Source organism: Vanessa cardui, chromosome Z (assembly GCF_905220365.1).
Source record: "Vanessa cardui chromosome Z, ilVanCard2.1, whole genome shotgun sequence".
NCBI classification, from domain to species: Eukaryota; Metazoa; Arthropoda; class Insecta; order Lepidoptera; family Nymphalidae; genus Vanessa; species Vanessa cardui.
The window spans coordinates 15,217,939-15,244,869 of NC_061154.1; the positions used below are offsets into that span (position 1 = coordinate 15,217,939).

The following is a 26,931-nucleotide window of genomic DNA, read 5'->3' on the forward strand; positions in this document are numbered from 1 at the left end:
TTCAACAGTCATACTAGTTTTGTTACTAATAAAAAAAACATTGTATTTTTGTCTATTCGAAAAATAAATTTTACACATTTACGAATTAAATTTAAGAGCCGAAATGGCCCGGTGGCTAGAACGCGTGCATCTTAACTGATGATTGCGGGTTTAAACCCAGGCAAGCTCTACTGAATATTCACGTGCTTAATTTGTATTCATAATTCAACTCGCGTGCTCGGCGGTGAATGAAAACACAGTGAAGAAACCTGTGTCTTATTTCATAGCAATTCTGCCACATGTGTATTCCACCAACCCGCATTGGAACAACGCGGTGGAATATGTTTCAAATCTTCTCCTCAAAGGAAGAGGAGGCTTTAGCCCAGCAGTGGGACATTTATTTATTTATTGGATCGCCAACAAAGTATACACAAATACAACCATTTAAATTAATACAATTAAGATGCTATGTGCTACCTCAGTTACAGGCAACCACTTCATGCTGAAATAGTAACAGAGTGCGTGTAATCACTAAGTTAACATTTTGGTTTCAATACATTTTATTTTAAATACAGTGAATGAAGAACCAACATCTAGAAAGTAAAATCTAGTATTTACAGGCTGTTGTTGTTGTTGTTGATTTAAATTTATATCAAATTTAAAAAAAAACAAATTAGTTACCCGTGTGTAAGTCCCACACGCAAAGCAGTCCGTCCTGCGAACCACTGCCCGCGATTGTGGGCGTGGCATGGTCGATGAAGCAGCTGGTTATTGGTCCGCAGTGACCGTGCAGGGTCAGTAGCGGGGTCAACTCCGAACTCGAAAATACCTGATGATGTCCAAATATTACTGATTAATATCTGTAACTAAATTAATTTTTTTGCGATCTATGGATAGACTGAAATCATTTTTATCTATGGAACGATTTCCTGAAATGAAATGAACGTAATGAATTTAATTGGATATACTTATGTACAATTTAATATATCGAATAGCTATACTAAAAAAGTAGGATTGAATTTTGAGGATAACTAGATGATAGTAATTACCAATTTGGAAACCAATATATCGAAACTTAAATCAAACAAATTTTCATATTCATTCTATATACATCTACCTAGCCGTTTTCGGCTACAGTGACTTAGCTTTCTTGAAATTGTTTATTAGTAGGTAATATTTAAAGCCTGCGATGCGACCTCACATGACTAACGTACCCAATCTTGGCACTAAACGTGCGACCACATGTGTCGCAAGTGAGTGTACCATTTACATAATTATTTTTGGGGGGGATTCATTTTATAATAAATATTAGAATGAGAAGTTTCTAGCATTACACTCAGACATGAGAAGACCAGAGAAAAAACTCATAATAATTGTACAGATTTTTGTTATCACTATCACCTAACTTCTGTTTCGTAATGCAATTTGAGAAGCTTGCATACTGACAGTATTTGAAACAAATAATGAAATAGATCTACGCATTTTATGTACAATGAATTTAAGTACATTTCATTTTAATAAAATCGACTTTGTGGTGACGAAGCGATATGATTAGGAGAATACCTTTTGTCAGTACCTTGAGTACATGGTCCTGACCGCCGGTGAGGATACGACCGCCCTCGGAATGCAGCTCTGTGATTGGTTGCTGGTGCGGTCTCGATTGTGCGATTCGGACGCATACAATTTCTGTTAAGAATTCGTTTTTCAAAAATTAAATATCTATTTTAAATTAATCATATGTTTGAATTCGATTTTATTAAGAATGTGTATTTACCGTCATTATCAGCGTGGTCTGCGTCGTACGAGAAGCTCATACGGTCTTTTTGCTCGTCATCCAACCGCTGATGTGCTGTTGAAAATTAATAATAACAATAATGATGTACATATTACACATTTTAATTCGTCATGATCGAATAAACATCGATACATTATGAATAGTCGTGGATATACTATATGCTTTATATAAAAAAATTACAAATATAGTACATAGTAATAGTCCCTCAGATCATTATTTTATAAACAAGCTGCCTAGTTTCCTTTTTAAAAATGTCTTTGTAAAAGAAAGCTATAGTAATAATAATAATAATATTAAACTGTATATTTTCGATATAAATTAAATGTTTATAACTGCTGCGGTAACAAATAACCAGACACTACCTTCGTACTTGAATAAAAAATACATTATATACATACATTCATACTTTTATAACATGGTATATGAATATCAAATCGTGAAATTTGTTTTGTGGAAATTGTGAGGCTTAACAGTACTTGCGCTACTATAATAACGGTATTAAAAGACTTTAAGCTATATTTAATTTATAGACTTAACCGTAGGTTTTCTTTAGGTAATTCCCTAAAACATTCATCGTCTAATAATGATGTATACGATAATAGGCTATTTGACAATTCGAAAAATAAATTGTGAATTATTGTAATCAGTGTATATTATGAGTTTAAAAATGGTTTTTACTAACAAAAGTTGAAAATAATACTTAATTTATTCAAAAATCAATAAATAAAAATGCATTTTTTCAAACTTTTGTCACGTGACACAAAACGCTCCTGATTGGCCGGGCTTATGATGAAGTCACTTTCTTGTAAACTTTGCTTTTCTACTATATGTACCACAGATTAAAATACAGCAAAGTGACGTCATCGACCCAATTGCAACACCATATTGTCCAAGTAGCGTTTGTGCACGCTACTTAAATATGGAATTTTTAATATGATATTTTTCGGCAAATATGTACTAGAAATGAAAAACACAACTTTTACTGGGTTCCTTAACTTCTACTTAATAATATAAAATGGATTTTAAAAACCAGTCAAATAGCCTATTGTACTTTAAATAAGTAAATCAAAAACATTGGAACTTGACTAATTCAAGGGATATTTACTTCTCCTGTGCGCTGTGCTGAATCGCCAGTCAACATGTGCTCCGGACTGTGCGTTATACGCGTCGAGCCGCAAGAGAGTGAGATGGCCCGAGAGAGATGCCGCACACACGCGCCTTGCTCCCGACAGCGCGCGAACGTGAGTCACCCCCTTCCCCCCTGAACGCCACTCGTTAAACCACCACACATTCTGAAAGTGAAAATTCATTATTATCATCATACTAAACTAGAATTTCGGTTTACAGAGAAAAGTAAGTAAAAAAATATGATAAAAATAATAAAAAGGTTGTTCAAACTACCGACTGTATAGATGAAGAAAATAAAAAAGGCTTTTGTAAAAAAAAAGGTTTATCTACCTGAATTTCAATTTTTGTGTCACAAAAATTTAAAAATGTGAAACGTTGATAGGATAGATAAGAAACAAAACAAAAGATGCATCAACGGTGGAAAATTCGAACATTATAAAAAAAGCAACCCTTATGAAGAGGAAATCGTATCATCTTTAATGTTGAAAAAATATTATATTTGCAGATGCGATCATGACGAGAATCCATCATCGCTGATCAAACGACAAAACAACAAAGCACACAGTTCTATATTAAAATTATGGTCGATACAAAAACTAAAAATAGACACTGATATTTAGATGCACTTACCAATAATTTACTAGTACTAGCTTCCCAGAACTCCAACCTCCCATCAGCACAGCCCAAGATGACGAGGTCATTGCAAAAGTCCATACACCAGACGGGCGACTCGCGCATCGCCCGACCTCTCCAATTTGAGTTCGGCGTATTTTCGGCGTCACTACAAGTCCTAGCGTTTATTTTACTACCGCCTCGATTCCTTAAACTATTGATAGAATCGTCACTTCTATCGAAAATAAAAACACTTTCATCACTAACATCACTGTCTTTAAAAGCTGCGTTTAAGTCTTGTTTGTTTATACATGAATTATTTACTTCCGAATTCGTCTTCTCGTTTAGTTCATATATGTCGTTCTGTTCAGTGTAATAGAGGTCTCTGTAAAAGAAAAAAAAAGATAATATTTTATGTCAAATAAACAAAATAAAAACTGAATCTATTTTCATTATTAAATTAACATATTCCATTTTCAAAATATAAATAATACACTTTTCTTCCTTGTCCGAGATATATTTATAATAATACTATCTTTGTAACAATTGGGATTTGTAATTAATTAAATCAGGATGGATAGTCATATAATCTTTAGGACACAAAAAAAAATGCATGGAAGCTGTACCTTACAGGTTCCTTTCCCACACTCAGTTTTGGCATGAACCAGCATATATCACCGTTACGAACTGGTCATTTCTTTGACACATTTACGATTTTCATCATTTTAGACACATTATTACGATTTATCGCCGATAAGGGAATAGGGAATATAGGGAAGGGAAGGTTCGTTCATCAGATCTAAGTCCCCAATAATTCTAAGGTTTCGATAAAAGCCCCCAAGAGTTACGCATCACAAAACCTTTAAATGAAATTTCATTAGGCATTAATTTTTTGTTATGCTATAGGTTGGCGGACGAGTATATGGGCCACATGATGTTAAGTGGTCACCATCACCCACAGACAATGACGCTGTAAGAAATATTAACTATTCTTTACATCGTCAATGTGCCACCAACCTTGGGAACTAAGATGTTATGTCCCTTGTGCCTGTAGTTGCACTGGTTCACTCACATTCTTTACATATTTTTTTCTATCTGAAAAAAATGCTTTAAAAATTAATATAATGGTAAGTATACCTGTAGGCTTTGGCAAATTCGTATTTTGTGTTCTCGGCTGCAGACGGGTACGAGTTGTCAGCGCGATTAGCTCGAAATGTCAAACCGCTTAGGTGACTGCTTAAGCCTCGTCTTAGTCGAGGAACGTTCTGGAATAAATGAAAACTTAATTTAATTACATACAAAAAGTTCCCTTGGTTATCGGCGTACTGGTATCAGTAAATGGAAAAAATGCTCATAGGAGGAATGGTGAAGTCGTTTTATTTATCTAAGGTTGAGCATACGTTAAATATAATTCTGTGTATGGGACCTTGTAAGATAATTTGCATATTTCTACTTAAAACTGTTTAGAATAAAACCTTTTATACTCTATGGAATACTTGTATAAATTTATAGATCAACCGCTATGAGTCACGTTGAATTATGGAAAGTCCCCAGCTGGTGCTACCATTTATGTTTAATAAATTTTAATTACTATAGTGGCGTCAACGGATAACATTTGCGTTTTACACATCAGTATTTTATAATTACTAAAGATACATTCTATAACGAAAAGAAGATCGAAGAATGAGAAGATAGTCCTCATTATGATTACATGCTATATTTAAAATTGCAAGTAATTTTGACGACTACTGATGTGTGGCAAAATAAAAGCTATCGCACAATTACAGCAGTTTTTGTATTTTGAGAAATCGTATACAAAGCTTTACAAAAACAACAACAGCTTGTAAATTCCCACTGCTGGGCTAAAGACCTCCTCTCTCTTTGAGGAGGTTTGGAACATATTCCACCACGCTGTTCCAATGCGGGTTGGTGGAATACACATGTGGCAGAATTTCTATAAAATTTGTCACATGCAGGTTTCCTCACGATGTTTTCCTTCACCGCTGAGCACGAGATGAATTATAAAGACAAATTAAGCACATGAATCAGCGGTGCTCGCCTGGGTTTGAAGACGCAATCATCGGTTAAGATGCACGCGTCCTAACCACTGGGCCATTTCGATAAAGTTTTAAGATGTAATGTATTCCTTTCGAGATCAAAGCCACGCAACAACGACATTTCAAATACACAATATTTGGATTCCTTATTTATAATAGATCCAACCAAAAACATTAAATTTAAAAAATGCCAAGTCTCTCGTTGCAGTCTTTCCATCGTTAAAAGTTATGAGATCTCATAGAAGCCAAAACCTATTAAAATTATTTTGTAGTTATAAATCAACATTTTGTAATTGTATCAATAGTTTTCTTTATATTATAATTATAGTGACTTGGCAATAAGCACAAGAAGAAACAAATATAACGGCATATTTGGAGGAGTTGAAAGTTACATTAATATCACAAAATTAATTTTCTTTTGGTTGGCAATAAAATTAATCGCATTAAATATACTTAATTAAGAACAATTTTGTTGATTGTAGGATTAGGGCATTGTAGTCAAAATGTAGAAAACACATCAGCTATTGCACAGACACAAAACACAGCACAATTGGTAGCGCTTCTTTTTAAATGTTTCTCACAATACTAATTTCTAAGGACATCAATTGTGAAAAGCTAAACGAAATTCGGACCAGTGCTTGCCATACAAGTGTGGCAAGGTTAGGTCACCTCGCTCGAATATTATCTGTACCTTTTTCAGTTGGGTCTATAAATGACTAGCTTTACCTTTGGTTCAAGTGTACTTATGGCCTTCTTATACTGCTATATTTAGATTTTTGGAAGAATTTGAATTTCGAATATAATCGGAAGTCGGATATAGTTTAGTAATTTGAGCCATTCGTTAAAGAGTGTCGAATGACGATCCGTTCAGCTATTAAATTAATTCCAATCGATTCAATATCACTGTCATGCTGACAGACACAAAGACATGAGCATGAATCTAAGAGTTTCGTTCTTTCATTTACGGAACCCGAGAAATGCAATGGCTTTATATTTAAATGAACAACTTAACTTACTTCATTTGTTTGTAGAATCGCTGCATCAGATGTCTGACACGCTGAAAATGAATAATCAACAAATTATTTTAACGACACATCATTTTTTAATATATATTTATATTATAAGTTTAAAGAGCGACTTTGTTTATTATTTTGGAAAATTTAGGTTGCATATAATATGTAATGCAGGCTCCAGACTCCCGGGACAGAGTGGACGTTTTTAATATATAAAATAGGTAGGCGGGCTGGCAATATCTCCGTGTAAGTAGTCTTTACAGCCTATATAGATTGATGCGATGTATAAAGCCGGCGGAAGTAAACGAAACAGTTCTTAACATTAAAACAAAAAACTTACATTCAATTGTAAATTCTTGATCGTCGATGCTGTTTTGTTTCGAATTAACTTTTTCATGAAGTTCCGTTTGAAATTTGAAGTAACTGTAACATCGAAATGACAAATAATATTAATATGACAAAGTGTGAATGTCTTTAAGACATTTTACATTTGATTGATTTTATACAAATTCTATTAGAACAAGCGCGCACTGGTAACTTTTGTCACGGTGACTGTTTCGACACTCTTGTCAAATCCGTGAATATGTACAGATGCAGACACAAATGTCACCTAATTGTCACGTCGTAACGTACGCGCAACTCCATACAAATTCATGGAATCGACAAGCGTGACGAAACAGTCACCGTGACAAAAGTTACCAGTGCGCGCTAGTTCTTATAAGCGATTATTGTATTACTGTGCGAGTACTTACGAGTAACGATCAATATTCGATATTAATTCACCATTTAACGAATCCCACACTTTGATGTTGCCCTGTAGACACGAGCTGACCACTTTTTCGCCGTCGGTCACAACACATTCAACTTCCTGACTGTGACCGGCGACCACTAGCGGTACTGCTTCCATTACCAACTGAAATAAGCGCGGACATTTTTATTATTATCTTATATATTAATAATGTTCAGATTTATCTTTTGGTACAGAACACATTTATTTATACAAAAAAAAAAACATCTACAAAACGGCATTAGCTTAAATGTTTTTCATGAATGTAAAAAATACAACAACAACAACAGTAGCCTGTAAATACCCCAATGCTGGGTTCCTTTCCGAGAAGAAGGTTTGGAAAATATTCCACCACGGTTGGTGGAATACATAAATTCTAGAAAATTTGACACATGCAAGTTTCACGATGTTTTCCTTCACCGCCGAGAACGAGATGAATTATAAACATAAATTAAGCACATGAATACTCAGTGGTGCTTGTCTGGGTTTGAATCTCATAATAAAATACAGAATACATAAATTAAGCCAAAATTTATAACATTAAATCAAACAATTAGCCAATGGGAGCTCGTTGCAAGACGTAGGCTTCTTCAACTCTTCACTCTTCAACGTATCTTCTCAGGCAGGTATGATAAATTCCAAAGAACTTCGTGAGGTTTCCCTTCGACGTATATCGGTTCCGGCACGACTTGCATGTTGAACATGACCGTGGTCTTGTCTAAGTTCATACCGAGACCGACACGCCGGGAAGACTCTTTTACGTTGCGCTGCAGACGACATCAACGGCGAAACGAACGTGTGAGACGTACTCGCCGTTTTCAATGACTCCATATCCAGTCCGATAAAGCGTCGTGAAGATTTATTCCATTGCGTCAGTGAAAAATTTCGAAAATATGACATGAGCGACAATGTAATGACATACAATTGAAATCATATACTTTTAAATGACATTTAACAATTAAAACTTAAATATTTACAAAATTATTATTTAGAGCTATGTATACAACAAATTAAAATCGATGTAATATTTTCTAATATGTACGAAAAATAAAATAACCATTCCCATATAATAAAATACAGTAAAAACTCTATAATAGAACAACGAAAATACAGAATCTCTTGTTTGCTAGTAAAACATTCACGTGAACTGACAAATTAACCAAAACAAATATTAATATTGTCACGTAAACACAAACACACACACTCAACACTCACACTCGCTACATACACACATATATACACCAACAACGTTGCCATTACATGTCATTCCCTTTTTCATTTATTTTATACTGTTATGAAAACATATAATTAGTACATAAATAGTGAAAATATACAATAACGTATAATGTAATAACCTACATGTTATGGTACTGTTTCTCACGTCCTAAAATACGGGTCTTTCTCGTTTAAGACGTCAGGATATTGTGAAAGTATTCTCAGAAACTATTTCTTTTAACATTCCATTATTCGATTCGATTATTTCCATTTTTGTGTTTGAGTCGATTTAGATTATTCCCTATACTAATTTTGTTTCTAAAATATTTCCATAAAATAGTAAGATTAAAATCCAATCATTTTATTAATAAAGAAAGATGTGAATGAAATGATAAAATAATTTCGCGACATTTCAGAATTATTCTCTAACATTCTGTAAAACACAAAAACTATAATAAGATCAATTATGCAAATCATTTTTAAAAGGTAAATTTACCTGAACGGCGGGTTGCTTCGCGATGATCTTCTTATATTCGTCATCTTCGCTCCAAGAAGCACGCCATTCTGCATAATGTCTCGAACAGACGCATCTGCCGAGGCCAACCAAACTGGTTAACTTTTAAATCTTCAAACAAATGAGTGAAATTATGGTCTTTATATGACTGGTATGGTACAGTTTCCTTCTAGAAAAGTCATTAGGTTTGGATGGTTTTTGCTAAACCTAGACTAGACTAGTAGGCCTAGGCTAGTATTGTATATGCCTTCATCACCCAGCACGAGATAAATAATTAAGCCTATAAACAAATCTGACAAGCATCACTGAAATTTGTGATTTGAAAATTTCTTGTGAGATCCACACGTCGGTCCATATCGAATAAAAAAAAACATGAATGTAGCTGAAATTATTAAATTAATGCGTCCCTCGCTGTGGAAACTATTCGTATCTTCATCATATTTTTGTAGTACATAATTGTAATTGAGTCATGTTACAAATTAAATTGCATAATCCTCAAAAATAAAAATAACACAGAAGGTATAGTGTATAGACGACAAAGAGCGAAGATTCTTGAAAGTATTCATTGATTACCAAGGAGAATGTATACATTTATTTGTCTATAGTCATTGACGTACATTCGTTTATCAAATTAGAAAAAAGCTATTGATATTCATGCCGGTTCACGTCGGTACAGTCTATATTCCACGAAGGTATTTTTATAAAGAACATATTGATTCGTTTTATGGTCCAAGTTTAGGCTGCGGGACGCCCACTTAACCTTGGTTGAATTTATATTGATTCGATGCACTTCAGTACACTGTAGGGGTATTTTATCCATATCATAAATAAGAAGTATGTATCGTAAGATTACAAAAGGACGTTGCATGAAAATAGATTGTTTATTTGGCATGTCATAGAAATGTATGTAATGTGTTAGGTAAATGATTATACCTAAAATATCAATTCTCACTTATAGCTGTAAAAAGAAAATTGATAAAAATGTTAAGGTAATAGAAAATTAGTTCATACATTAAGATGATTCGATTGCGAAATTAATGTACTTACTGGTAGATATAGATTGAAACTAGGCCTATTTATGTAATAAAAGTTTTAGTCATTAATTATGGAAAGTAGATACTTCAAATTGAGAATGATCTTTATTTAATAAAGCACTGAAATATATATGTATGCCAATGTCACGTGATCTTCAAACTACTTAAACATTCACTAAGTAACGATTTTCGAAAATGTTATGGTACTGTTTCCCGTCATAAATTTAAATTCGGATAAAGACGGTAACTTTGCATGAAATTTACCCTACAATAGTTACTTATAGACATAATATATCTTAGATAATAAAGCTAAACATGCGTTCAGTAAGGAAGGCGGAATATCATTCTAACGATTGCCTTAAAAAAAACATCTTTATACCGAGATTAATTAATATCTTCCAATAAAATAATTAAAATCATATAAGAACATTCCATGTTTTCTTGTTATCAATAAAAATTAATAGAAGAATAATACTGACATTAGTATTTTACTTAATAATCATCTTAGTAAACACATACAGTTAATTTTCCATAAAATATTGCTTACTAATGCCATCAATTTAATGTATTCTAAAAAATATATACATATTGAAGGGTGGGTATAAGTAACATAGCACGTATTGTTAACGAGTGTATATACAATAATTAATATGTATTATATATATGCTGACGTGAGCTCGGCAGTTATACAGTAGGCCTCGAATATTACAGACGCGTTTTACTAGCCACTCAACCACCAACATTGGAAGGCGACTGATGCGTAGCTGCCGGTGTGAATGACGTAGAGTCAATAAGTCAGCTTGAAATATTTTTCATTGAATGTAACAAATCAAAAACAGTCAAAATGATTCATTCAGTGGTAGAGCAGGATGAAGAGTTCGTTTCACGAAATAACGCAGGTGGAAATAACGCGGCCCCGAGGCAGCATTCACAAAGCCACTTCAATGTTACAAACATACTATTTATCATCATCGTAGTGATAATCGGTTTGGTTACACTCGGTGTTTTTTTGTATTGGATACAAAAGTTGACAGAGGGCGGATAGATGAAGAAATTGGACATGCAGCGTGGATGCTCTTCTCGAGACATAGAAGAGATCCACCTATAGATTTAGAAGATGTCTGCAAGTCGAAGAGTTCGGTGTATGGGTTAGGCTGAGGTCGCTGCGCAGTAAGTTATGTGCTCTGTGCTAGTGTGTTCTAAAACTGCGTGATGTGTGTGTAACAAATGTGGAGTTTTTAGAACTATTTAAAATGTTATCTTATAAAGTTATTAAGTATTATGTTATGTTTAAAATCGCACAACGCTCTTTCGAGTCGCAACTTGACACTTGTAAATGTTTTCTTGATGTGGTTTTGGTTAATATTGTTTCGAAAAAATGAATAATCGTAATTCCGGAAGTTTAGAAAAAATAGTTACTTCAACACACAATGCACAACAATATTGTTAATTTTAAAGGAAATGATCCGGGCTTGGATAGTTTAGCAAATAATCCAGCAGATAATTAAAAAATAAAGCGTTATAATAATATGATATATGTATGCATGCATCCTTGTTGGAAGCGTAGTAAAAATTATAGATAAATTTAAATTATAAACACTTCATAATTTTTCAACTGAATAACTATTTAAATAAACAAAATAAAGTTAATTTTTACGGGAATATATATGCAGGATCATAAACTATGACATCAGTTGAATACTTGATGCATTATAATATATACTGTATTATTATATTTATCTTTAGGTGTACTATAAATTCAGGCATACGATTTGTGTTGGAATTGTGACCCGTGGCAATTGACTATAAGCAATTATGTACACAGCATGACAGAATTCCTTTGCCTAATATCATTGAAGTTAAGATTTTAACCTAACTCTTCTATCAGCTATTTGGTTTGTAGATAGAAATAGGGCTATCCACAAGATGGAGGCCATATGACTTGGTTACAAAAATCTTGAAACCTCTTTCAAAATTGTTATCTATGGAACTCAGATTTTATATATATTATGAACAATTTTATTGCACTTAATAAAAAAAAAGAGATTTTTTGGAATGATAATTAAAATCGTATCCAGTGTACGGCATACTTCTTGATCCAGACCAAATTAGAATTTAACATGTTTAATTTTAGTAAATAATTGTTAGAGATACATAGGAAATATAATAAGACATAGTTTATTATTACTATTCGATATAAGATCACGTGTTCCGTAAAATGTTTTAATTAACTGCACTGTTTTTTGAAAATACTTATTAAATTAAAGAAATGCTTGACTAACGCACTCTTTTGTAATATCCTGACTTTTTTCCCAGAAGATTGTTTTACTAACGCTGTAACTGTTGCCATAGAATCAATTCTATGTATATAGTCGCCACTTAGCCCACATTAAAAAAAGAACGCGTGAATATTGAATGGAATGAAATATATTCGCTGTTCGAATGAGAAATAACTTACAATTCAAACAGAACGTCCTAGTTTTATTATTAATACGTGAGGTTTATCTACAAATGATGTTACTTGTTGTTCCTTTGCCTTATAATTTTTATTTTTAACGAATGTTCGAGATTCAAACACATAAAACATGATACTGACATTTAAGTACAGCATACATGAACATTTTTCTTCTGTTTAACTAACTAAATTAAAACTGACACTTCTTCAATTTTTTTTATGATATAGGTTGGCGGACCGGGCATATGGGCCACCTGATGGTAAGTGGTCACCATCACCCATAGACAATGACGCTGTAAGAAATATTAACTATTCCTCACAATGTGCCAGCAACCTTGGGAACTAAGATGTTATGTCCCTTGTGCCTGTAGTGACACTGGCTCACTCACCCTTCAAATCGGATCACAACAATACTGAGTACTGTTATTTGGCGGTAGAATAACTGATGCAATTATTTATAATATTGATTATTACAGTATAGTAATTTTATTTGAGCATTTTATTTCAACGAAAATTATCTTAATTCTGCATAATAAATATATCACAGAACCGTAGTGCAGACGAAATCGTTGAACCAAGATGTGAAAAGACAAGGTAAATCATTATGGCTAAATCCTTAGTCCAAAACAAAGCGAAAATCAATCAGATAAGTGAACGACACATACACCATTGAATAGTCGCAATCAGACACAATATCATATGAGCGAATGACTTTGAGTATGAACACTTAAGTCTTTATATTTTTACGAAAAAAATATTCAACTACTTTATACCCTGAGATATATTCCTGAGATTATAATAATTTATTTTATTGTTCATAGGTTCACTACATAATATTTTAAATAATATATTATCAATAACCAGTAATGTGCATTTCATAGACTGCTAACATTTTTTTCCAAATGTCAAAAATGAAGATAAACATTAATGTCATTCTAGCTAGCTTCATTTAATTTTCAAATAGAGCATATTATAACAAATAAACATATTCTTGCTTATTACACATATATATCGAATAAACGGACTCGAATTTCTTCATGGGTCCAGGTACATCATGGTATTATTTAAGGTTTGACCCCTTTTAAAGGATTTTTACTGACTCCAAATATTTTATGACAATCCAATTTTTAAAAATTAATTTCTAGGCACGACGAAAGTGAGTAAGAGCTGAGATGGCCCAGTGGTTAGAACGCGTGCATCTGGTTAAGTTAAAATGTCATGAGATATATAATATTTTCAAACTGGAAAATAATTAACTGCTTTTTTAGGGCATATCGCGACCGTCTTTAAATTTTTCTCAGTCTCTCCAATTTAGTCCTTTAGATTTCTCTTCTACATAATTACGGCATTATAAGCATGCAAGTGATCTATCAGTGCTCCAATTAGTACACAGGGGATTGTTTAAAAATCGATTATTGGTCCATTTATAGATGTACAAAATTTATAACTTGTTAAATATGTAAACACAAGTACAAAGTTATAGGCTTTGTTAAAGTAGAACATTTGGGGCGGCGAGGGGACTGCGCTCTGGCTTTCTGCTCACTGTCGAATTCCAATAAAATCCTTAAGAAACGTATGTGTTGACGATATTGTAACACTGATTGTTTCTTAGATGATAACACACTTTAAGAATGAAAAGATCCCTTCCAGGCCATTTTAAATAAAAGTATGAATAATTGAATTGCATATTATTGTTAAAAAATCATTTGTTTCCCCGGTACTGCAAACGTATCGATTGTCACGTAGGCAAGGCTTATGTCAAATGATAAATGAACACGGATATTATATCCAGCAAAATACATCAAATACAAAAATCCTCAATTAATAAAAAACAACGACTTATAATGAGGATGGAAGATGCAGTATCTAATTAAGAAAAAAGCAATGTATATTTGGAAATTAAAATAGATTTCAATTAAACACGTTCATTTTTGTGCGAACTTAACTATATAGAAGTGCACTACTTAATACAGTGTCAGTAACAATGGTATTTTTGGAACAGAATACTACTCCGAAGGAATCACTACGATTGCATCACATTACTTGATCATATCATAAGGCTGTCTGAATAAGGCAGATCTTATCAACAACAACAACAGCCTGTAAATTCCCACTGCTGGGCTAAAGGCCTCCTCTCCCTTTGAGGAGAAGGTTTGGAACATATTCCACCACGCTGTTCCAATGCGGGTTGGTGGAATACACATGTGGCAGAATTTCTATGAAATTTGTCACATGCAGGTTTCCTCACGATGTTTTCCTTCACCGCTGAGCACGAGATGAATAATAAAGACAAATTAAGCACATGAATCAGCGGTGCCTGGGTTTAAACTTTGAACCCGCAATCATCGGTTAAGATACACGCGTTCTAACCACTGGCCATCTCGACTCTAGACCTTATCACTCAACATATATTCTACCATGTAAGAACTATACTTAGTGGCGTTGTGTTTCGGTTGGTAAGGTGTGTCAGCTAGTTTAACTACAGGTACAAGGGTCATAACATCTTGGTTCCCAGGTTTGGTCACGTATTAGTGAAGTAAGTGGGAAAGTATAGTAGTATATAAGTACTCGGTAATATTTAATTGGAAAAATTAAACAATGTTACCATTTGTATAATTTACGTTCGGCATGTCAATAATAAACATTTAAAGCGTGTGAAACTGCGAAGCACATCTACTTATACTATATACTAAATTTTCTCCAAAAGGCGCTGTATTTTATGGCATACATTTTATATATATCGGCTCAGTAGTTTTTATTTAGTCATTACAATAATAATTTGGGTATGAGTATGATTCTCAAGTGCGGGTGAAGTTGGCAGCAGTGAAGGAAAAAATAAGTGTTTTCTTACCTGTAAAGTCCTACCATCATGTATGCAATAACAGTAACACTTATTATACAAAGGATTGCTACTAGAAGAATTTCCATGGGAGTAGTCGGGTATATCGGCAGATCACCCGCTTTTCCCCATTGATGGGCCGGGCTTTTACCGTCGATTAGGTCAAATTCTGTGGATATATTAAGTTTTCATGAACCATATGATAAGCGAACAAATATTGTAGCTCTTATAAGTGTTTGAAAGACTTACCAGGTAATATTTCAATGGGATCGAGAGCAGCTGCCAATGCCTGCCAGCGGAGAGGCGGCGGGTCGCGCTCGTCCGGGTGACGCAACCCCGCCGCTAGTTCTGGTCCGACGCGATGACTTACCAGAACCGGTGGTAAGACCACCACGTACCTACCCGCCACTGACTCATTGTACTGCGACAGAATCGCGGACCAATGGTACGGTGACAATCTGAAATGTTTATTTTTAAAGTATAATATAATATTTATAAAGTATAATTATCAGCTACTCATTTGTAAACGATCTGTAAACGTTAACATTTCATAGAAGAAAGCGTGTCCTGTTTCGAGGATGATAAGGGGAAGCGTAGTATTCTCCACTATACTTAAGGAATATTTGTGATGTTGCATTAAATTAAAACGAAATAAAAGAAAAACAAACTGTACAAATATTTTAAATGTAACAGAAAGTTTGTTTATTTTTTGCTCTTTCACGGCCAAACCTATTTTGTAATTTTGTATGAAGCAAAATTGAATCCCAAGGATATGGACTAACTAAAGCGACCGAAGCCGGAGGCGATAGCTAGTAGTATTTTACATAAACCGAAATATAGAACGGAAACTGGTGTTGCCCTTCTTGATATATAACGTGAATGAAACTTGTAATCAATTTATAATAATAATATAAGCACACACTGATAATTTTATTGTAGTGTTTGTATTTTTATTATAGCAACGAACCTAGTTTAGATAATTAGAATAAATACACAACGCACTGATCTTTCTTTACTCCTTGACTCAACAATAGATTAGCTTCACAGACACAACACTCGAAAAATTAAATAATAAAGTTAAGTAATGTCCACAAAATATTCCGAAGTGATGTACCTGGGGCTCGTATATAAAACGGAATGAAATAGCACACAGTAGTTCCTGGGATTAGCGCGAATATAGATTTAGATAGTCACTACATAGCCATAATAAACGTTTGATTTCCTGTAGATAATCTGCTTCATAAGCTACATTCGAAGATATCTCGTAATAAACAGTTATGATATGTATTTATAACTGACCCGTCAGGTTCATTACGTTACTGATTACGAGTTTTTATTAATTGAAAAGATCACCTGGCGGACATATTCTATTCTATGGGTGGTTCCTTGTACATACAGTGGTACATTTAGTGTGCCAAGCGATACGAACAATATAATCATAGTTTTTTTTGTGGTATTGGTTGGCGGACGAGAATATGGGCTACCTGATGGTAAGTGGCCACCATCACCCATAGACAATGACGCTGTAAGAAATATTAACTATTCTTTACATCGTCAATGTGCCACCAACCTTTCGAATTAAGATGTTGTTGTAGTGTGCCTGTAGTTACACTGGCTCACTCACCCTTCAAACCGGAACACAACAATACTGAGTACTGTTAATTGGCGGAAGAATAACTGATGAGTGGGTGGTACCTACCCAGACGGGCTAGCACAAAGTCCTACCAACAAGTACATACATACATACCACAAAGTTATAGAATAATTTCAATGAGGAATCTGCCTGAGGTCTGTTTATGAAAAATATTGAAATATGCTGAGTCTTGGTATAAAGCCGTGTTCATAATATACATTTAATTGGACAACTGTTTTCTGTATCTGTATCTAATAATACCATTAGTGTTTTTATAGATTAGTATGTACTTCAAAATCCATTTACGTTTGTGTTGATAATCAGAATAATAAATAATGATATTACAAGTGATACGTGATAAGGTAATTATAAATAAACTGTAAATAGTATTCAATTTATTTAATACATATAAGATAGGCGGCGTCGAGTGTGGTATTAATATATATATTACCATTTGATGGTAATATATATATTAATACCATTGTAATTTTTGTCACTGTATAGACGAGCGAATTCATTTCGTATATAACTCGTGAATTATTGTCATTTTAGACTATAGTCCTTATGGCACACTTGGCGTTGTGGTCACTGTAGCACAGTAGACATTCTAGGTAATTAATTATCAACAAGAGCCTATGAAACTTGTTTGGTCACTCATATTAGCACTGTTACTAAATCATTCATCATCATCAAGAGCTGAGATGGCCCAGTGGTTAGAACGCGTGCATCTTAACCGATGATTGCGGGTTCAAACCCACTAGGCAAGCAACACTTTACATATGTGCTTAATTTGTTTTTATAATTCATCTCGTGCTCGGCGGTGAAGGAAAACATCGTGAGGAAACCTGCATGTGTCTGTTCTGCCACATGTGCATTCCACCAACCCGCATTGGAACAACGTGGTGGAATATGTTCCAAACCCTCTCCTTAATGGGAGAGGAGGCCTTAGCCCAGCAGTGGAAAATTTACAGGCTATAGGACAAAATATCATAATGGGTTTTTATAAATCGTAAAAACAAAAGGTGTGGAACATCAGTTAATCAAAATGATGACTAAATATGAATTTCTATTCGAATATAATATATATAATATCACGATTTTTTATTGGCATTTAATTGGCGTATAAACGTTTTGGTGTAATAATTCCCTGGAGTACCGATGTTACATGAAACACATTATTATATTTTATTTAATGCTAATTCAAGCATATCTATTGTATTATTGAGGTCTAATACGACAAAAAACAATTGAATTATACTTCGTGTGAATAATTAATATGTAAATAAAAAAATAATAATACAAAAAATAAAACAATATGACCTATTATCATATAACGACGAATTGACCTTAGTTTTTTTGTACTTAACACTTAAAAATAGATGTTTTTTTTGCTATAATTGAATCGAATTAGTGACATTGCTGTGTATGTTAAATCAGGAGTTTTGTTTTTCTTTTCATTTTTAACTAATAACTTAAAGTACATGTAGCTATTGTATTTATAAAGTTTATGAATCAGTTTTAGGGCAATGTATTTTTTTAATAAGTGGATACTTAAGTCGTTGCTAAGCAGGCTTAACAAACAACAAAAACAAAAAATATTCAATATGTTTGAAATTCTTAAGTACTTTTACTTGGTGGTAGTGCTTTGTGCAAGCCCGTCTGAGTAGGTACCGCCCACTCATCAGTTATTCTACCGCCAAATAACAGTACCGGTCCACTATTGTTGTGTTCCGGTTTGAAGGGTGAGTGAGCTAGTGTAACTACAGGCACAAGGGACATAACATCTTAGTTCCCAAGGTTGGTGGCACATTGACGATGTAAGGAATAGTTAATATTTCTTACAGCGTCATTGTCTATGGGTGATGGTGACCACTTACCATCAGTGTGCCCATACGCTCGTCCACCAACCGTTACCATAAAAAAATACTAACTAATAATAAATTAATGTAAGTAGTAAGTTATAATATTTTTATCACTTAAAATAATTACACATTATCTATGGTTTATCAATTACACAGTTTCTATGTAATAGACATATATAGTATTATCTATAAAAATAGCATGATAGGACAAGCGCTTACCTGGACAGGGCCCAGTAGTGAGACGAATGCTTCAACAGTATCGTATCATTAGCGTCAGTTGCTCCCTTATCTGACTCCGAGGACTCCAACAACGGTGAAAAGACCAGAGGATGCCGGCCACTGCCATTGTACATCATGTACATTTCCTTATTCGTTTCATTCCTCTCGTTCAACTGTTTCTGATACTCTGCACTGCCATTCGTTTTCTCCACAGTCGTTATAAAGTAGTCAACGATTCCCGAATTGTACACTATCATCGATATCCACACCAGCATCCAAACCATGAAGGCTCGCTGGAAAAATCGCGTCCTGGCCCACATGTTAACGAGTCTTATCCTCTTTGGTACCCGATTATCTTGCCCGCTCGCACTCGAGTTCCTTTTAGCCACCACGTCCGTTGGACTGTTCTGTGCTAGGCCATTAAGTCTGGGATGCGATTTTGACTTGGTCATTCTTTGCGGTGAAAAATGATTTTCCTCCGAATAGATCTTATTGAAACGCCAGTTCAGCGCGTTATTCGCACTGAAATACTCTTTTAGATGTAACTTGGAATTCTGTTCGGGATAAAATTCCATCCGCCTCACGTCGATACCGAGTATCGTCGCGAAGAATACCATTTGTATGAAATAGTCCGATATGAGGCTGACGATCATGAATATTGAAAACTCCTGAATAAACGGGACGAATGTGAAGAAACTGACGGTCAGAATAGTTATCTCTGTTAGGAGGTTCTTTGTGATCGACCATCCTTCTTTGCTTAAGCCTTGAGCGAGTCGAATCTTAACGTCGAGTCTGGAATCCGTCGACGTAACGCTCTTCGTGAGGACCAGTACGTTTTCTAGACCGACAATTATCACCAAATAAGGGAATATTTCCTTTCCTTGTAAGCTCAGCGAAAATCCGAAATAGAAACATATTCCCATGGACATCGATAGGCTTCCGGCAATAGTGAGCACGGCACAGGCGGCCAGGCCAAACTTCGATTTTATAAATTCAATTTTTCGTACCGAGAAGTACACGTAAAGAAAAATACCCACGAAGGTTATCATCAGAGGTACCAATTCGTGGTAATTAAACTGTCCCGGGTAGTACACGAGAGTCATCTCTTCGGGGTGCGATTGGGGCGTGTCTTGGTACAATGGATACATTTCCTTCAGCTTCTTGGACAGTGAATCGATATATCTATAATAAAAAAAAAAGACAATCGTTAAACAAAAAGTGTACTGGTTTACATGAAAAAATAAGAGAAAGGATAAAAGATTTATTATTTTATATGTGACTGTTTTGTTTGTTTAAAAATATTATTATAGTTTTTAATGATCTTAATTGAAATTTTATATTTATTATAACATAAAAATAATTTCTATTAAAACAGATATATATATAAATAATTTCTATTGAAACAGAATCAGACACCTTATGTTATCTGTGCTAATATACTGGCAAAAATATTAATTTTAAATCAATAATAATATTTCAATAGTAAAGACCTGTATGTTCGTACAGCACTAATCATCAGAATTTGTATCACCACGGCGAAGAAACTAAAGATGCTAAGGACTTCTTACTTTAATGATTGCAATATTTTTATATGTAAACGTTCATAGTTTTCATAAAGTCGCTTCCCACTGTCTGTAGGCACTTTTAAACTAGGCAAAGTATTTTATTATATGTATTATATATATATTTATATGTATAATTCACGCAAATTATACCAGAAATGAATGAATTACAAATATCTTAGCTGGGACAAACACCTTTTTTTGTAATTTATTCTAACACAATAGGCTCTGTATACAACATATACAGCCTATTTTACACATATAAAGGCGGGACGGGTAGCAAGTAATAGAAAACTATTTCAACGTATTTTAGACATTATTCAAATATTTTATAACTTATTATGTTTTACCGGCATTAGGAAAATAAGACATCCCCTGACATACCTTACATCCAGACTAAAAAATTTTACCTCTTTATAATATTACTATATGTGTTAGTGGTTTTTGCGTCATATAGTATATATATATTTACTTGGTGGTAGGGCTTTTTGCAAGCCCGTCTGGGTAGATACCACCCACTCATCAGTTATTCTACCGCCAAATAACAGTATTCAGTATTATTGTGTTCCGGTTTGAAGGGTGAGTGAGCCAGTGTGAGTACAGGCACAAGGGACATAACATCTTAGTTCCCAAGGTTGGTGGCACATTGACGATGTAAGGTAATATATCTTACAGTGTCATTGTCTATGGGTGATGGTGACCACTTTCCATCAGGTGGCCCATATGCTCGTCCGCCAACCTATAACATAAAAAAAAATACAGTTGTCAAATACCGTTGATCGACGTGCTGGTAAAATATAGTGACGGCGTATTGTAAGACCCGCGGCCGGACACGCAGCGGGTACCGCTTGATACCCGCGTCACGCAGGTGCATACCGAACGCCATTTCCGCTATAGACGCTTTGCCTTTTTGAAGATTCTGTTCACAAACATTAAAAATACATTACTTAATACTCTCCTACAAGCCATGTTTGTATGGACATACATTATTCATGCTTATTGTGCTTTTTATAAGCTATCTATAATTTTGTTTATAACAAATAATTAATTCATGACGACTTTACGTTAATTACATTTATTATAAAACTAGAACAATTATTTTTTTTATGTTGAGTAACACACAACGTTATTGTTTATAGGTTATTTCTTGGTATTGGTTTTCAAAATAAAAAACAATCATCAGTAACTGTATAAATTATTGCGTTAGGGTTGACACTTGAATTATATTTATAAATAAATAAATGCTGTTTTTGGAATAGGGATAGATAGAGAAAACCTGGATGAAAAATGAATACTCTAAGATTGTTCGCATTGAAGATTGAGTAAGTCAGTGTAGTTACCAGCAAGAAGGCAAGAATTTAGATACTACTGACACAGAAACATTGACGGCGATAGAAGTATTTGTATCAGTTGCTGAATACTCACTATTTGAAATAGAAATTAGCACGTCCATTGTCTCAAAATATTTAAAAGGCTGATATTCAATGATGTTCTAGTAAACAGATCATTAACGCGCAAATTGTGAAGACTAGAAAACGTCCTAATTGAGACGTTTGCCTTTAGTCGTTTTCATCATTGTTATGTAGCAATACGTTTTGCGTAATTAAAACATCTAGTTAGTCCTTTTACTTATTGTTTTTATTAAGCTATCCTTTTTACTTGTAACGAAATGTAAAATAAACGGTCGCCGGCGCGATACACTTTTTTCTGTTGTTTAGTATGGGTATAACATATCTGCTTATTAGAATATCATTGGTGATATGTCAATTTAATACAAAGTATACGTATAATTTACCTGATACGCGTAAATTGTATTGACAATGTTGGCGTCCAGAGAGAAGGACTGTAGGCTTTGTTGCCAGAGATTTGCTGGAGAGAGAAGGAGACAGCTATACTCCGGCAGGACGCGTTCGATGCTCGCTTTGCTGTCCCGTCGCTTTATCCCTTCGATTTGGTAACAGTGCTGCAATAGTGTTTCCTTTCTGCCAACAATTAGTCATACATGTTACGCCTTATCCTTAAGGCTAGAATTATGTGACAGTTAATTTATAAAAACCAGTAATCGTTCTTACAAATTAAATAAAAAAAAAAAAACTGAATATAGAAAAACATAATTAAGACACAAATGTAAGGGCGCGTTACAGATATGAATGAAAATGTAAATGAAGTAAAAGAGATAAAAAGTTGTGTATAACGATGAAAAATATTAGAGTTAGTTGAACAACGAATATTCGGTTATTCTCATAAATGTAAATCAATTAATCATTTGTAATCATTTGTAAGATCAGACATAGCATTATTTAAATTTTCGCTGCTTTAACAATATTGATAACTTTATATCTCCAACTATTTCCCAAATTACTTTATAATGCTGAGACTTGAGAGGTCTCAAAATATGAAGGGTTTTATAAGACACGAATAAATTAGTAAACACTATCTTGCGTCATGTCTCTCGTCACATAATCTACGACCAAACAATACTTGGTTTCTTTGAGCATCATTTCCAACAGACAAAACAACATAGTTCCTTTGGGAAGTCTTTGGTCGGCGGTTAATCTCTTTTAGTGTCTATGGGCGGGACCAATTAATATCAGGTGACCGATAAGTTTGCAAAGCAAATAATAAAAGGAAAAATTAAGCAGAAACACATTACACATGTTATTTTAAAATTATCAGAGCATTATTGTTCTTATCTATAGATAAGAGTGTTTTCAAAATTGATCAAAATAAAATCAAAAGTGTTTACGATATGAAATGACAAAACATACAAAATTTATAAATATTTATCCTAATCGCTCATAATGGACTTTCGCAAGAGACTCGACGCAAGCATCCGAGCGCCTTATAATCAATGTACCATGTTATAACCCAGATAACGCAGAGCACAATACACGTCGCAGTAAATTGAATTTCGAAACACATCGTCCATTAAAGACTTAACAGACTATTTCAGGGTACAGTTTTCGCTAGCGAGCAAGCAATAACAGAGACAATTTTTTTAAATATATTTATCTTCGCAAGTACAAAATAATAAATGTAAATCGCTATCATTCAAAAATATTTCATACATATATTGGCTTGAATATATCAAGTATATTATGTTCAAAATAAAAGTAATATTATATTACTGTATTACACAGTGTGATTGATATAGATGAACATAAGGTTTAAAAAAATTCGCCTTAACATTAACTAAAGCAAATTGTCACAAGTGCATTGCAATAATATTTGTAAAGACAAAAAGTAAGTGATTTTTTTTTAATGACAGTTATGTTTTACATTGAATACTTGTTTTGTTTTCTGAAATATAAATGTCTTACACTAACATTTACAGGAAATACAATCAGAATAATAAAAATTATGACAAATCCAAGACAATATGATAAAAATCAAAGGCACAAGCAAAATACTTTAAGATTAATAAATTACAAGATATATCTTACGTTTCAGGATCTTCATGATTGCGAACAGTTTCCAGTAACCGAAATACTTCTTGCAGCGGTGCTCTGAATGCATCCCACATTTTGAGATTATTGTTCCAAGGTGACACTCCTAGCAAGATTTATGAAATTAAAGATTACATGGTATCAAAAATCTATGTAACATAAATTACATTGTTGTTTTTAAGTCAAAGATCTTCCTTTTGTAATTAATAATTAATTAAAATTTAAAATCATTAATCAATGTCTAAAAGATTTTATGTGAGTAAAATTTTATATTTTTCTCTGTGAGTAGTAAGTAATAAGTCATTCCGATAATTCTAATTTTATTGACCACTGCAGTTAAGAGATACTATGCAAATTCACAGAATATATTGTAGAATACAAGTTCTGGGACAATAACATTTAAGTACTCTCCATTTATTCAATCTCATAATCCAATGGGCTTCTGATCTTATTGGAAAGAGATCATGCATAATACAAACTTTTATGTGTTTCACAAGACACAGAGTAAAAACACCAATTTACAATCCATTAATTAGATTTTTTGACAGGAAAAACCATTATCTCGTATTGATTGCAATTTATTAAATTGTTACAATTTAATAAAGAATTAATTTTAAATATAGGAAAATAATACCAACCGGTTAAAGAGCTGGTATAAGAAAATAATGATGAAAATAGTAAACAAAATGAAAGTATCAATAAATTCAATTCTATCTGAACTAACAAATACTTTTTGGCATTCCATTTCATTTAAAAACAGTTTCGTTATTTTAACTTCAAATACTGGGATAAGTGATTTTCAATCTACAATGAAATTAAAACAAAACCTATATAGGTTACAAATATCTGAAACACTTTTGTGTAAATGCAAACATTCATGAGAGGCCCGCTAGTAATTTATTGCTAGGGTTACACAGGACTTCGGGGCCTGTGACTTTAAAGCGACCTACAATGTCAATAAAGAAACAACTAGTAGTTATAGTTTAATCAAATGAAAAGTAATTTCAATATTATTTTTTAATTAAAAAAAATTTACCATACTATTTGGATTGGATTGCCAGGCATTAAATTTAGACGAATTAGAGCACATGTGTTTGTGAACACATGTCTGTGCATCAAAGTATTGCACAGGTGTCTCCGTGGAGCCATTCAATGTGACTGAAATTATTCGGTCTAATATTATCAAAGGGAAAGTTAACAAAACTGTACTTACCTATTCTCATTATGATTTGATGAATGTATAGCAGTGGTTTATCTTTTACCCAAACGTAGGGAAGTTTCTGTGTTTCATTATGTAATAACTCTAATTGGAATGATGAACCTGTAAGATTATACGTATTAAGTTTAAGAGTGATCAAGTTTTTATTGTGTTGATATATTAATCAATATTATAATACAAGATTAAAATGAAAGAGAAGCAAAGATTACTTGGTTCCTGTTTCATTACATATATTATTGTATTCAAATGTAATTATTAACCTATTGTGCCTTAATGTCTTCCTCTAATAATGTAGGTTATTATTGATTGAGTATTAGATATAAAAAATCCTATTACGTTTACTCATATTATTAAGCATTTGCAAAAGCAAACACAGACACTAATTATACACATACTTAAATATTTGAATAATATTCTTTATTCCAATACATAAACTGGTAAGTAGACATAATCAGACTTTAATATTTTAAATAAATACACATTGTTTATTAAATTTGTACTAGCCTGTGGGACAGTTCTTGCTACTGCAGTCAGTTGCTACATGATGTTCATTTAGATTCAGATTTACAACAGTTGGTATATTTCCTGGTAGAGGGACATTCAATAGTGGATAGCTGTAAAGAGTTATTATTAAGATTTCATAGAACATTCGAAGAAAAAAATATTCAATTTCATTTTTAAAATAACAAAACAATGTAAAGCATATTGACGTTTATGTGCAGCATTAAATAATTATTGCTAGTAGGCTACTTACCAACATACTAGGATAACTGAGAGTGCAAACGTTATTGCCACAAAGGGGTACGATGAACAGAAGAGACCATACGTATAATATATCTGTGCAACCCTTTCGGGTAAAGTGGTTCCAGCCATTGTTGATATAAATATTCTAAGAAATTGCGTGGTTCAATTCGAACATTCACGAGCCCATTGCACACTTATTTACGTCACAAATAAAGTGCAGGCAACGTTTAAACACAATTAGGATAAAAAAGTAGCCGATATCACGGATGATTGCATGTCCACTCGTAATATGAAAGATTACTTGAATATTGTGCATCATGCATGGACATACCGCTACATCTACTGTGCAGTGTGCACTATTACATCAGTCATCACCGACCACGCAATTTTGACAGCTTTGTGTTGACATTTGAACGACAAGCAAAATGCGCCTATGTTCACAGTCTAAAGTACACAGATTAAATTTGAACAAAGATTTATTTATCAATGTATAATGTTACAAAATTAAGAAAAAGGAAAAAAAGGTACACAATATAATATTTAGTTCAAGGTTAACATGAGATTATAAAAATATTCTAACTTATATTGTAAATATTCAAATGTTATATTTAAGATTAGTATTATTTATTAATATTTGTTAGGATTTGTGCAAGTCTAAATACTATTCTGACAAATAACAAAACTAAATATTTTGTTTATCAATTCATTATAAAAAAAAAAAAACGGCGGGAAAATTAAGGTTCTTCTCAGGATACAGGTATTTATATTATTTTTATGTTCATTGTCAAACTTAACCAATAAAGAAAAACTTCATTATT

The 26,931-nt window shown here is 33.3% G+C and overlaps 1 protein-coding gene across 2 annotated transcripts in view; it reads right to left on the reverse strand.

Moving 5' to 3' along the window:
- Positions 1–26,503, reverse strand: part of LOC124542973 (sterol regulatory element-binding protein cleavage-activating protein) — a 29,582-nt gene extending 3,079 nt beyond the window's left edge. Inside the window, exons 1-19 of one of the 2 annotated variants that reach the window (XR_006967418.1) lie at positions 26,124–26,503; positions 25,874–25,983; positions 25,364–25,471; positions 24,148–24,256; positions 22,500–22,686; positions 21,478–21,623; positions 19,143–20,324; positions 15,678–15,886; positions 15,441–15,597; positions 9,083–9,176; positions 7,337–7,497; positions 6,925–7,007; positions 6,588–6,628; positions 4,652–4,779; positions 3,533–3,899; positions 2,880–3,066; positions 1,754–1,828; positions 1,543–1,665; positions 661–808 (exon numbers count right to left, since the gene is read on the reverse strand). Coding sequence is in view for 1 of the 2 variants with exons in the window: in XM_047120938.1 (XP_046976894.1) it covers positions 661–808; positions 1,556–1,665; positions 1,754–1,828; positions 2,880–3,066; positions 3,533–3,899; positions 4,652–4,779; positions 6,588–6,628; positions 6,925–7,007; positions 7,337–7,497; positions 9,083–9,176; positions 15,441–15,597; positions 15,678–15,886; positions 19,143–20,324; positions 21,478–21,623; positions 22,500–22,686; positions 24,148–24,256; positions 25,364–25,471; positions 25,874–25,983; positions 26,124–26,242 (3,721 nt within the window). In the remaining variant the exon portion in view is untranslated. The remainder of the gene's footprint in view (positions 1–660; positions 809–1,542; positions 1,666–1,753; positions 1,829–2,879; positions 3,067–3,532; positions 3,900–4,651; positions 4,780–6,587; positions 6,629–6,924; positions 7,008–7,336; positions 7,498–9,082; positions 9,177–15,440; positions 15,598–15,677; positions 15,887–19,142; positions 20,325–21,477; positions 21,624–22,499; positions 22,687–24,147; positions 24,257–25,363; positions 25,472–25,873; positions 25,984–26,123) is intronic. The other variant, XM_047120938.1, reaches the window with a different exon arrangement.
- Between the last annotated feature and the right edge of the window lie 428 nt (positions 26,504–26,931).